The sequence below is a fragment of the Doryrhamphus excisus genome, linkage group LG12 (assembly GCF_037039965.1).
Source record: "Doryrhamphus excisus strain RoL-2023G ecotype Guam linkage group LG12, RoL_Dexc_Guam_v1.1, whole genome shotgun sequence".
NCBI classification, from domain to species: Eukaryota; Metazoa; Chordata; class Actinopteri; order Syngnathiformes; family Syngnathidae; genus Doryrhamphus; species Doryrhamphus excisus.
The window spans coordinates 19,871,508-19,885,223 of NC_136368.1; the positions used below are offsets into that span (position 1 = coordinate 19,871,508).

At 38.6% G+C, this 13,716-nt stretch overlaps 1 protein-coding gene across 2 annotated transcripts in view; it reads right to left on the reverse strand.

Moving 5' to 3' along the window:
• The window catches only part of gpc6b (glypican 6b), a 91,398-nt gene that overhangs the window by 34,797 nt on the left and 42,885 nt on the right, over positions 1-13,716 (reverse strand). For both annotated transcript variants that reach the window (XM_058082978.2, XM_058082976.2), the window contains exons 5-6: positions 5,350-5,480; positions 1,723-1,866 (exon numbers count right to left, since the gene is read on the reverse strand). In XM_058082978.2, the coding sequence (XP_057938961.2) occupies positions 1,723-1,866; positions 5,350-5,480 (275 nt within the window). The remainder of the gene's footprint in view (positions 1-1,722; positions 1,867-5,349; positions 5,481-13,716) is intronic.

Sequence of the window (13,716 nt, forward strand, 5' to 3'; positions counted from 1 at the left end):
CATGCGCATACTATCCACCCAATCCATCAGACAGTATGCAAAGCGTTTACACTACAGAGTAGTACATGATAACCCACAATGCATTGCGCTCCTACCTGAGCCGGAATCAAAAACAGACTGAAGCTGATTTCACTTTAGTTTTAAACTCTTTTAAAAAAAATCACTTTATTGAGATTTTTTTTAATAAATCAGGCGAAAAAGTGGCCGTTTAGATCCCGAGTGTGCCATTTATTTACAGGGGTGGGCAAACTACGGCCCGGGGGCCACATGCGGCCCACCAAGCGTTTGAATCCGGCCCTCCAGTTGCTTTTTAAGTATTTTAAACTTTTAACATACAAACTGGCAACATGACTTGCAAGTCGGATGTTTTATTTAGTAAAAAAAATATATATAAAAAATATATAACACTTTTACAGATAAAATTTGACAAATAATTCAAGGAAAATTCTAAGCATAAAATAGTGCGTGTGTTTGTTAAATATATGTTGTGGTCCCCCCAGACAATTGAGTCAAAATATTTGCCCACCTCTGGTTTACAATTTCGTTTGGATGAATGCTGCAAAATTTAAGCTAGCTGAAATGAGCAACGCACTTCTGGTTATTTTCACAAATTTTTATTATTTTTGTTATTTTTCACACTGCTTTTACTTTGAAATCAAGAAACGAACCAACTGAAAGTATATCCTGCTTGACTGGCTCGGCGTTCAGCCATCGTTTTTTGTTTTTTTTTTCGCGTTGACGTCACGTCGCATTGCATCCTGGGTAATTTGAGTGTGACTAGTGTTAAATATATGTTCTGGCCCCCCCGGACAATTTTGTTAACTTGATGCGGCCCACGAGTCAAAATATTTTCCCACCTCTGGTTTACAATTTCGTTCGGACGAATGCTGCAAAATTTAAGCTAGACGAAATGGGCAACGCACTTCTGGTTATTTTCACAAATTTTTATTATTTTTGTTATTTTTCACACTGCTTTTACTTTGAAATCAAGAAACGAACCAACTCAAAATATATTCTGCTTGACTGGCTCAGTGTTCAGCCAACTTTTTTGTTTTTTTTTTTCGCGTTGACTCAAGAGTATACTCAAAGAGTTAGTATGAGTATTAGGTAAGTATGCGGTTTCGGACTCAGCCATTGATTCCTGAAAGAGTGATCGGATCAATTGGATTTTTATACCGTAACTAATGCCATCAATTTAAAGGGCAAGAGACGCACAAATGCGTCATGGCTGCAGAAGTATTTATCCCATGACGAGAACGACGCTTCGACTCGACTCGGCTGTCAGCACATAACCTTTATTCCGATGCAGCATTTTAGCCCTGAAGGTTATTTGAGATGGAAATACACGTATCACGATCCAATCCCACAAACATGAAGCCAAATCTGATATAAAATAAAGGCTTGCTTTTCAGCAAACAATGGCCGTGGTCGACCTCAGAAAAGCCCGGTCTGTTTGCCAAGTACGCAGACAGGCAGGATGAAGGGCACATGTCGGGGGGGGGGCCACCTCACTCGCTCGTCTGTCTGCGATGTTGATTCATTAACAAACACAAATCGATAGATGCGCCTCAATGCGGGACGAGCACAGAGAATGAATTTCCCGTCCGCGGCGGGGGGGGGCTGACGATAGCAAATCACCAGCTTTAATCAACAGTGTCAAGTCAAGTCAAGACAAATAGTGTTTACGCTTAGCCAGAAAACGGTGCTATTTGATGCCCTTACCAGTCTGTCCAGGCTTGTGCCAGCTGCCGTGGTGGGACGCTCGTCTGGATTGTACGGCCTGAAGCGGGCGTTGAACACATCCGGAACGCCACGGGTAGACCTACTCATTCCTGAGGGTTTTGGCTGGCCACAACCTTGAAAAACCTGCAATTAGAAAAAAAACATGGGCACTTGACTCTTGGGGTCTGAAATGACTTTGGAGGGAGAAAAACACGGGAAAAAAAACATGTTTTGTTAGCGTTGTGCTATTCGTTGAACAACAGACTGCTGGTAAAATGGGCCGCTTCGTGTCATGCGGAGTCGACCACGGTGATGCTGTAGGTGATTCAGCTGGACTCTGACCAATGTGGTATTTAACTTTACAGCTTTTGAAAAAACACTACATCCAGTACTGTATACAATAAAAAAAAAACTATTTATTGTATGAGACAGCCCAATAAAAGTGGAAAAAAAACTACATTTTTAAACATTTTTTGCTTCTGGCAGCAATTTAGTGGGTTTGGGAAAACACAATAAAAGCCATGAAATACTGTAAAACCGGCTTTACACGTTCCCAGCACCAATGTAGTACCGATATGTACTGTTTTTCCATACATGGATTTTCAAGCGGCTCTGAATATCATAACATATATAACAACTCGTATGCCCAAAATACATGTTTTACGACATGAGTACGGCGCCGACAACACAAAAATCAACAATAATACATACGCTGCCGCTCAAAAGTTTAGGATCACTTGGAATTTTTTTTTGCCAGTCTGAGATATGGCTTGTTTTTTTTAAAGTCCAGCATCCTAAAGTCACCGCTTCACTCTTGATACTGAGACTGGTGTTTGGCATCTTTGGCATCTTTGTCTTAAACTACACACTCTGAGATATTTGTCTTCTTGCACGGTTGCGCATCGTTTTTCTGTCCTTGTTAGACCCAGTTTGTGCTGCTCTCTGAAGGGAGTAGTTAACAACATGATTAACTTGGATTAGCAACCATACCAGGAGATTGATGCAGAGGACTGACAGTTGTTGATAGTAAGCCTCTATGCAAAAATGTACATCCTTCTTTGAAAATCATCTGATTCATTTTAATTGTTTGTGAAATGCATGAAAATGTGTTTTTCTTTGGAAATCAAAGAAATTTGCAAGTGATCCCAAACTTTTGAGCGGTAGTGTAAGTAAGACAAATATTAAAGGTCCCATATTAGACTATTATTCAACAATTTGAAATAAATATCAGAGATCAAACATTAGTGTAATTTGTGCGCATCGTTTTTCTGTCCTTGTTAGACCCAGTTTGTGCTGCTCTCTGAAGGGAGTAGTTAACAACAAGATTAACTTTGATTAGCAACCATACCAAAAGATTGATACATCATTCTTTGAAAATCATCTGATTAATTTTAATTGTTTGTGAAATGCATGAAAATGTGTTTTTCTTTGGAAATCAAAGAAATTTGCAAGTGATCCCAAACTTTCGAGCGGTAGTGTAAGTAAGACAAATATTAAAGATCCCATATTAGACTATTACTCAACAATTTGAAATAAATATCAGAGATCAAACATTAGTGTAATTTGTGCGCATCGTTTTTCTGTCCTTGTTAGACCCAGTTTGTGCTGCTCTCTGAAGGGAGTAGTTAACAACAAGATTAACTTTGATTAGCAACCATACCAAAAGATTGATACATCATTCTTTGAAAATCATCGGATTCATTTTAATTGTTTGTGAAATGCATGAAAATGTGTTTTTCTTTGGAAATCAAAGAAATTTGCAAGTGATCCCAAACTTTCGAGCGGTAGTGTCAGTAAGACAAATATTAAAGATCCCATATTAGACTATTATTCAACAATTTGAAATAAATATCAGAGATCAAACATTAGTGTAATTTGTGCGCATCGTTTTTCTGTCCTTGTTAGACCCAGTTTGTGCTGCTCTCTGAAGGGAGTAGTTAACAACAAGATTAACTTTGATTAGCAACCATACCAAAAGATTGATACATCATTCTTTGAAAATCATCGGATTCATTTTAATTGTTTGTGAAATGCATGAAAATGTGTTTTTCTTTGGAAATCAAAGAAATTTGCAAGTGATCCCAAACTTTCGAGCGGTAGTGTCAGTAAGACAAATATTAAAGATCCCATATTAGACTATTATTCAACAATTTGAAATAAATATCAGAGATCAAACATTAGTGTAATTTGTGCGCATCGTTTTTCTGTCCTTGTTAGACCCAGTTTGTGCTGCTCTCTGAAGGGAGTAGTTAACAACAAGATTAACTTTGATTAGCAACCATACCAAAAGATTGATACATCATTCTTTGAAAATCATCTGATTAATTTTAATTGTTTGTGAAATGCATGAAAATGTGTTTTTCTTTGGAAATCAAAGAAATTTGCAAGTGATCCCAAACTTTTGAGCGGTAGTGTAAGTAAGACAAATATTAAAGGTCCCATATTAGACTATTATTCAACAATTTGAAATAAATATCAGAGATCAAACATTAGTGTAATTTGTGCGCATCGTTTTTCTGTCCTTGTTAGACCCAGTTTGTGCTGCTCTCTGAAGGGAGTAGTTAACAACAAGATTAACTTTGATTAGCAACCATACCAAAAGATTGATACATCATTCTTTGAAAATCATCTGATTAATTTTAATTGTTTGTGAAATGCATGAAAATGTGTTTTTCTTTGGAAATCAAAGAAATTTGCAAGTGATCCCAAACTTTTGAGCGGTAGTGTCAGTAAGACAAATATTAAAGGTCCCATATTAGACTATTATTCAACAATTTGAAATAAATATCAGAGATCAAACATTAGTGTAATTTGTGCGAAGAAAGTCAGTACATATAACATCTGAGTCACGGTGTCATCTTAGAAAATGACACTAAACTCATCACAAAGCAACTTAACACTCAAAAGATGTAGCCGACAAATATACAAACATGTACCAATGTGAGTGTAAAAATGGAAAAAAGCAGCTCTTAAGGTTTTCCCATACTGCAGTGCGTCTGAGCAACAATTCATTGGGCCACTGCAATGACGTCAGCCTCTCCTTTTTCTGGCTCACATTTGGTGAGGTGGTTATTTATGTAAATATTTCTTCCTTGTAGTTTCCTCCTCCGGTTTGTTTTTCCTGTTGAAGAGCCTAAAAAAGACGGGCGGTATATTGGTACCGCGAATCGACGTGAATCCCTCTGGCCGCCGATTGTTCTCTGGATCTGACATCCAGCTTGTCAGAATTCTCTCCGTTGTTGTTGCCGCTCTTCACTGCCCCACAGAGTGGATGTGTGGGGTTTCACCTGGAGGCCTGTGATTATCACGTCATTGTGGTGCATTGTTCCAAAAAGGTAAGCTACTTGTCCCTGTGGGTGTGTCCCAAGTGGCGAACAGAAAACACGCATTGATTTTAATCCTGGGGTAGGCTCCAGCTGAACCATAACCGTCATAATGATAGAAAATGGAAGAACGGATGTCAATCTGTACATGAAACTCTTTTTACTTCTCGTGTAAACGCACCCTAAGATTATCCAACCAACCCAACATGTGATTTCCATCCAAAAATCCTAAACTTGGACTTAATAAGAATGTGTTAAATTACACAGGAGTAACTCTCGGCAATTTACCGAAACTTTGACATACCTTGTAGGAGACCTGGGCACTGTTATCTTGCATATTCATGATGGCCTCTGAGATCTTAACATCAATGGGCTCCATGACGGATTCAATATTGAACGGACCCTCCAGCCTCTGAGCCACCAGCAGCATGGCATCTGGTTATGAAAAAAAAAACACAGAAATAAGTGGAATTGCAGTTTAAAGAAATTTGATTTAAACTGAAATGTTAACACAGAATGATATAATAACTAAAAAATGGAGCATTTGCCAGATATAAAGACATCAAACGGCAATATCTTAGCGGCAGATGTCTACTTTTCCCAGGATGTGTCTACTTTTTGCAAATGAAAAAAAAAACAACATTTTGGGAAGATTTTCAAATTGAAGACAATCATCGTGTGATTTTCATCGTTTTCTCTATTACAGGAGTAGGGAACGTATGACTCGGGCGAGAGGCGGGGTAAACCCTGGACTGGTCGCTAGCCAATCACAGGGCACATATAGACAAACAACCATTCACACTCACATTCATACCTATGGACAATTTGGTAATGGTAATGGTTTTATTTCATTTGAACATGCATCAGATTACAATTGAATGCATCACATAATCAGTTCACAGTTCCACATGTCCAAAAGGAGTAGGAAGAAGCAAAGCTTATTAAATCCTACCCCTCCATCTGGTACTTTTACAGTAACTGTTACATTTGTTCACTTCCTGCTTTCCATAATACAGATTTTTTTTTTAAAATTTTGGTTACTTTTGCTGGAGTTTCTGTCCTAATTTAGGTGTTGCAATGAGTCAGCGGGTCATCTCAAACACCACAACAGTTGCTCTTTCTTTGGCAGGAGCCAATTACGAGCTATCAGTGTACTCACAATGACCTTGTCAACCTGTTGGAAATTGAAGGTCAGTAAGTAAATAAGGTAGGTAAGGTAAAGGTAAATGTTAGATTTGTTCACTTCCTGCTTTCATAATGTAATTTAAGTTTTTCATTCATTCATTTTCTACCACTTATCCTCACAAGGGTCGTGGGGGTGCTGGAGCCTATCCCAGCTGTCTTCGGGCAAGAAGTTGGATACACCCTGGACTGGTGGCCAGCCAATCACAGGGCACATTTAAGTTTTAAACTTTATTGTATTAATTTTAATTTTAATACATTTAATAAATTAAAATTAAAATTAAAATTAAAATTAAAATTAAAATTAAAATTAAAATTAAAATTAAAATTAAAATTAAAATTAAAATTAAAATTAAAATTAAAATTAATTTCTCTTAGCTGTGAGGTCTGCGTGCTAACCACTTGTCCGTCGTGCAGCCTAAACAATACATAATAAATGCAAATATTCCATTTACATCTTCATTTTTGTAATAAAAACCCCAAATAGCAGAATTAAAACATTGCCATTTGCCTCCTTTCACACACACACAATAATAAGCCATAGACGCTTTTCAGGACAAATTAATTTTTTATGCTGATTGACCTGTTCACGCTAAGCAAATGTGGTTTGGCTGCATGCAAAAAAAAAAATCACTTTTGAGTCATTGATTTAATGAAAAAGCCAACCAGCCTCGTCGAACCAGCTGCAGGCGCTACAAGAAGGTCAACGCCTCATTAATGTCATTGTGTGGACTCCAGCCAGAGCTCCTTTTGAACACTGGACGCTCGCCATGACTGTCTATTTTGTTTTCAGCGCTTCAAGTCAGAAAACCACCTTTTAGAAACAGTTTCAATTGTGTTATATTAAGAACACACATTCCCGAGGCTAAAAGAACAAAAAAAAAAAAAGTTTCAGTGAGGTACAAGCTGGCAAACTTGGGGGTAAAAATCTCATGTTGCATTCACTGAACTCTTCTTAGTTTCATTTCAGTGCGGTACATCCACAAATTCAATATGTCCCTCGGTACAGTTTTACAATCAAGCTGCTAAAATCTGAAAATGATCATCTTTTAATGTGCACTAAACCCCATCGGGTATGTATGCCGATGCAGGATTGCGTCTCAAGTGGTACTTCCAACTAAAAGCAACTCACTAAAAATGGAGCGTTTCGCAGCGATGAAGACTTCAAATAACAATATCTTAGCACCAGATGTCTACTTTTCCCAGGATATGTTTGAGGAATGAGGGAAAAAAAAAAAAACGTCTTGTTGGGATTTTAAAATGGTCTAAAATGTCCTTCCTTCAGTCTGCATGCACATGTCAGTCAATATGTAAGGGACTTAAACAGGAGCATCATTATCTGCAGTGCTACACGCCAGAAGAGTTGGAATTTTTTTGTGTGAGACACAAAAACCTATCTATGAAGGGGTGGTGGTGGTGTGGCTCAAGTGGTAGGAGGTTGTTGGTTCAATCCTCAGTCCTGCCATGATCATGTCGAAGTACCCTTGAGCAAGATACTGAACCCCCAGTTGCATCAGTAGGTAATTGTGCTACATACACAAGTGAAAGGCTATTTACCATGAAGGTAAACCTCAGGGTCGCGGGTACACCCTGGACTGGTCGCCAGCCAATCACAGGGCACATATAGACAAACAACCATTCACACTCACATTCATTTTGGAGTCGCCAATTAACCTAGCATACATGTCTCCACGCAGAGAAGCAGAGATTCGAACCCAGGTCTTCCTGATCCTCCTGATCTCTGACATTTCAGTTCATGTTTTACCTTTACTGAAGATGTGATTGCTGACAAAGACACAACATGGCCGTGAGATGAATGCGGACACCACCTTTGTGTTTTTGCCAGGAGTTATTTATTGAATTAAATAGTGTTTCCCACCTCAAGTGTCTGCTTTTCTTTTCATCACATGCTGAAAATAACACAAAATGGAGCCAAAGAAAGTTTCAAGTGCCAGCATAAGATGGTGGGAAAAACCAATACTGAATTGAAGAAATGACTTCTGGCAAAACACGGCGACTGTGTCTGTTGTTGTCTCGCTGTGACATCGCCGTCTTTGTCAACAATCACGTCTTCAGTCAAGGGAAAAGGAACCTTAAATGATCATTTATCACTTCTTTACTGATATATGTGCCTATATAAACACGCATTTTGTGTTAACATTGTTGTGGCATAACTGTGTCAGTTAGCAAAGACCTACAAAGTCACCTGCTGATGACATCATAGACGGGCGACAGAGCTCTGTTTCCATGTACAGTATTAGCAAGCTGTTAACAAAACAAACATTTTGTAATAAAAACTCACTAAGAACACAGTTGGACTCATGCAATGTATTACTAACACAGGGGTCGGCAACCTTTACTATGAAAAAGAGCAATTTTACCCCCTTGCACACATGTACAGTATTAGCAAGCTGCTAACAAAACCAAACATTTTGTGATAAAAAAACACACTAAGAACACAGTTGGACTCATGCCGTGTATTACTAACACAGGGGTCCGCAACCTTTACTATGAAAAAAGCCACTTTACCTCCTTGCCCACATGTACAGTATTAGCAAGATGCTAACAAAACAAAACATTGTGTGATAAAAAACACACTAAGAACATAGTTGGAGTCATGCAGTGTATTACTAACACAGGGGTCGGCAACCTTTACTATGAAAAAAGCCATTTTATCCCCTTACAAACGTGTACAGTATTAGCAAGCTGCTAACAAAACAAAACATTGTGTGATAAAAACACACTAAGAACATAGCTGGAGTCATGCAGTGTATTACTAACACAGGGGTCGGCAACCTTTACTATGAAAAAAGCAATTTTACCCCCTTGCCCACATGTACAGTATTAGCAAGCTGCTAACAAAACAAAACATTTTGTGATGAAAACACACATTGGACTCATGCCGTGTATTACTAACACAGGGGTTGGCAACCTTTACTATGAAAAAAGCAATTTTACCCCCTTGCCCACATGTACAGTATTAGCAAGCTGCTAACAAAACAAAACATTTTGTGATAAAAACACACTAACAACACAGTTGGACTCATGCAATGTATTACTAACACGGGTCGGCAACCTTTACTATGAAAAAAGCAATTTTGCAGATTAGATTACAGTAGAAAGAAGTAGTGTTATTTGAGTCATTGAAATAGTTCTGTTTTACCACTACTAGTGTGGTTTGTACTGCACTGAAAGTGAACCCGGCAGTTTTTTTTGGTACCATGCAAACATGGCTGCCTTTTGACTGAGTTAGTATCAGTGCTATTCAACACCGACTAGTACTGATTGAATAGTGTCATGCACCACCGGGGATAGGCTCCAGCTTCCATTTGGGTCATTATAGTAACATATGTGAGCACTGCTGTCCCTGCTGTTCAGATCAGCTCCTGTTCCATTTACTTGTCAATTATGTGCATGCCTTAAAAAAAAAACCCACTTGTGTTTATTGACACTGTGGATGGGAATAAGCTTGTGATGCGCCTGTGAGAGTGTAATACAGGGCCTGCGTCGCTGCCAAATGGTTTTCTGAAGTATCACTTCAGTGGCGCTGCAGCCGTGAAGTCTGTAAGTGTAAACGACACCTTCATCAGGAGAGCAAAAAAGTATGAACTTGCCCGATGATGACGAGTCGTCGCCATGTGTTTATTGACGCTGACCTTCGCTGCGCTTTGTTTGAACATCTGTTGACACCGCCATTCGGCTTTAGCTTGATGCAAAAAGTAGTAAGAGCATTTCATGGCAATTTAGGTCAAACGAGACAATTGGGAAGACATTATGCTAAGTGAAGAAGAATAAAGATAATTATGACCGATGATGCTTGCTGAAACTTATCCGAGACACTGAAGACATGGACCGCCACTGAACAAATGTCTCTTATTTAAGAGCTATGGACCACAAAAGCATGACGGCCACTCTCAGACAAATTTCTAAGATAGGCTCACATCCAATTGCGAATTTTTTTTTTTATCATGCACAAACAGCCATTCAGATCTGGTACAATATTCTAAGCTTAAGGGCTTTTAAAGACAACATCTGAAACTCATATTGTCTCACGAATACGGAGCTGAAGCAACACAATCTACTCCAGCTTTACCAATAGGTGCCCCACTTAAAACAACATCACAATAGCTACTCTTTGATTTTTTTTTTTTTTAATCGGGATTGATGTCCACTTATGTCGGGGCGACGAAGCTGCACCAGACAAGAACAAATAAGAAAAGCCAACAGGCTAGTTTGTCTGTGGGGAACTCACATGGATGAAAAATAGCAGTGGTGCAATTTGGCTTCTGCAGCTCATCTGTGGTTCAGTCAACCAAGTAATGGTGGCATTACCCAAAAAAAAAAAAAAAAAAAACTGGGATGGGAAAACAAAAACAACAGATAGTTCCACTTGCTTACACTTTCCTGGGCCATTAAATACAACACACATCTGCTTAGACACATGAACGAGCGCTGGCATTTGTGCAGAATTAAAAACATTGTCTGTAAAATTGAATTCATTTTGTGGTCCGATGAAAAATGAGCCGAGTGTGACTACACTAGTAGAAGTGGGAGATGCATTTGGTACCGGGGCCTTCAGTGGGCATTGAACCGAGTTAATCTACCTCTTAATAACACCAATGTCATGTCGCAATTATTCATTCATTCATTCATTTTCTGCCGCTTATCCTCACAAGGGTCGCAAGGGTGCTGGAGCCTATCCCAGCTGTCTTCGGTACACCGAAGGGCACATATAGACAAACAACCATTCACACTCACATTCATACCTATGGACAATTTGGAGTGGCTAATTAACCTAGCATGTTTTTGGAATAAAACCTGTTTATGATTTACCGAAACAGGTTTAGAGCCCTGTAGACATGAAATAACAACCCTATAGTACACATCATGTGACAATAAGACACAATAACTCACATTATGCACTACTGCTGGCTTTGTTTACAGCTCTTACATGCAGGATCTCTACATAAGGCACATAAGAGAGGGCTACCGCGCTAACAAGTTAGCCTCGAATTTAATTATTCTAAACTTAAAAAAAGGGTTTGAAACTGAGCGAGGAAGAAGGACAAAGTGAGAAGCCAAAAATGCACCACTTCCACACTGAATGGGAGAATTTTTTTTCAATACAGTATGTGGCTGACTCCATGTTAAGGTAATGTAATGTAAGGTAATGTTTGATTAATAATAGACCATAATCCACCACAAAACAGCAATCTACACAGCCAGGAGGAGGCCCGAGAACACCCTGGAGATACGTATACACCTCAGTGTTATCCACCCCCAGTGGAACTGGAATGGGCGTCTCCCAACCTGAATCGATCCTCGATCCTCACGGCGAAGTATCCTTGGGCAAGATACTGAACTCCCAGTGGTTCCTGATGTTTCCATACCGCGACTGATCTTAAGGAAAATGGCTGCATGGAACAATTAAGTGTAACCTTTGCCATCAGAGAACCAATACAACAGATCCGTCGCTATCTGGTAAGGAGAAAACTACTCAGTCACCATTAAAATGGCTGATGAGTTCAATAACGGAAGACATTGAGTTCATCACCAGAAGTCGATAAAGCTGCTGAATGCTGACAACTGATTAAACAAATACATTTTGTTGCGATAATATCCACAGTTGGTAACGGCAACGGTTTTTGACCTAGTGTCAACAATTGACCACGGTTGTTATTTGGTTTTGCAGCCCACGGACCCCAAGCAATAGGAGTTAATTGCATAGAAGCGTTAACTAGTTAACTATTAACTGTTAACTATTATGCTCTGTATGGTATATTGGTCAGCTCTCCCGACTTTGTTTCCTGTGATACGAGTTCAAATCTCGCTGGAACCTTTAAGGTTCTTGTAAATCATGAGTCGGCTACAGGGTGGGAAATCGATCTCACACTCGCTACATCACCAACTGTGATTGGTACGTATATCTTACCTACATACATACAGTACCGTTGGCTTTACAGAATACTTTAAAGTCTTGAGTAAAGGAGTTTTAAAGAGCACAAACAATCATTACAGAGACCCATTCAGTTCAAGAGGTGTAAGAGAAATGGGTTTTCAGCGCCATTGTTCAAGCTCAGTGCTGTTCAAAAGCATCTATTATTAAGGCTTCACACAGGAAGGACACATTGCGGATGAACAGAGAGTGCAGCTTGATAAGTACTTGTCTTTCACCTTACATAGGACGGTATTCAAGGTGCTCTGTACAATTACTGACGGTCGCAGTAAGATAGATGTATCAAAAAAGTTCCTTAAAGTTATACAACTATGCAAGTAACGATTATTTTAGGAGTTGATAAATCTGAAAATTGTTGTTTCGATTAATGGAAAAGTCGGTTAGGCCCCAGATCAGGGGTCTCAAACTCAATTTAGGGAGCTAGGGTCTGGGCAAAGCTGGGCCGCATTAGGTTTTCCAAAAAAAAAAAAAAATGCATTTATTAAAAACAGAAAAATATACAAACTTTTTCAGTGCATTGGTTCCGATTTTCTACAATAAAAGCTCTGATAAAACATTCCACTGTTCTCAAATATCTTAATTTTTATTTTTCTGCACAAAATAAGATGAAAAATAAACAAATCAAGAAAAAAATCAATCAGTAATAAATAAATATATTAATAATAATAAAACGGCAAATAATAAAAACTTAAGAAACCACATATAGTTTGTGGGTAGACAAATTATTTTTTTCAGATTAAAATGAACAAAGCATTATTAGAGCCCTGTAGACATGACAAAACACGACTATAGTCACATTTATACTCTTTTTATTTACAACATATTGCGCAACTGCAGGGTCTTGAGACACATGCTAACTCGCAAACTAGAGAGCTAGCGACCTAAACGGTAGCCTTCAAGTTATTTCCTTTAAACTTAAATAGCCAAAAACTTACCACTTCCACACGGATAGGGAGGATAACTATTAACAGTTATTTAACCTTTAACATGAACATTAATCAAACGTAATAATTTTTTCTGGGTACATGATACCATACAGCATCCATATCAAACATGCGCGGGCCGCACTAACATTAAACTTTCATATCAAGGCGGGGGCCCGTGTTTGAGACCCCTGCCCTAGATAGACCAAATCAATATGAACTAAACACAAACAGTTAATGCTTTGGTCCACAACATATTCACATTTGTGAGGCTGAAATCAGAGGATTTGTACGTTTTTAAATAAAAAAAACAATGAATGGGATAACAAAATAGTTGTCGATGAATTCAATCCCATGACTCATCCATTGTTGCAGCTCTAATTGTCAGCATCTTTTTTGTTCCTCGAGAGTTCCGACTCTTCAATTGATTACACAAACCGATGCATAATTTACCACGCATCAGCGGGACGAGGCTTGTATTCTAAGTGAGGGTCTAATAAATACTTTCTGCTGACAACGGTCATCAAAAACTTTTAAAACTAGAATTCATTAGGAATATCAGAGCTATGCAACTTTTACACGATACCCATGATTTCATATGGGTTGGGAC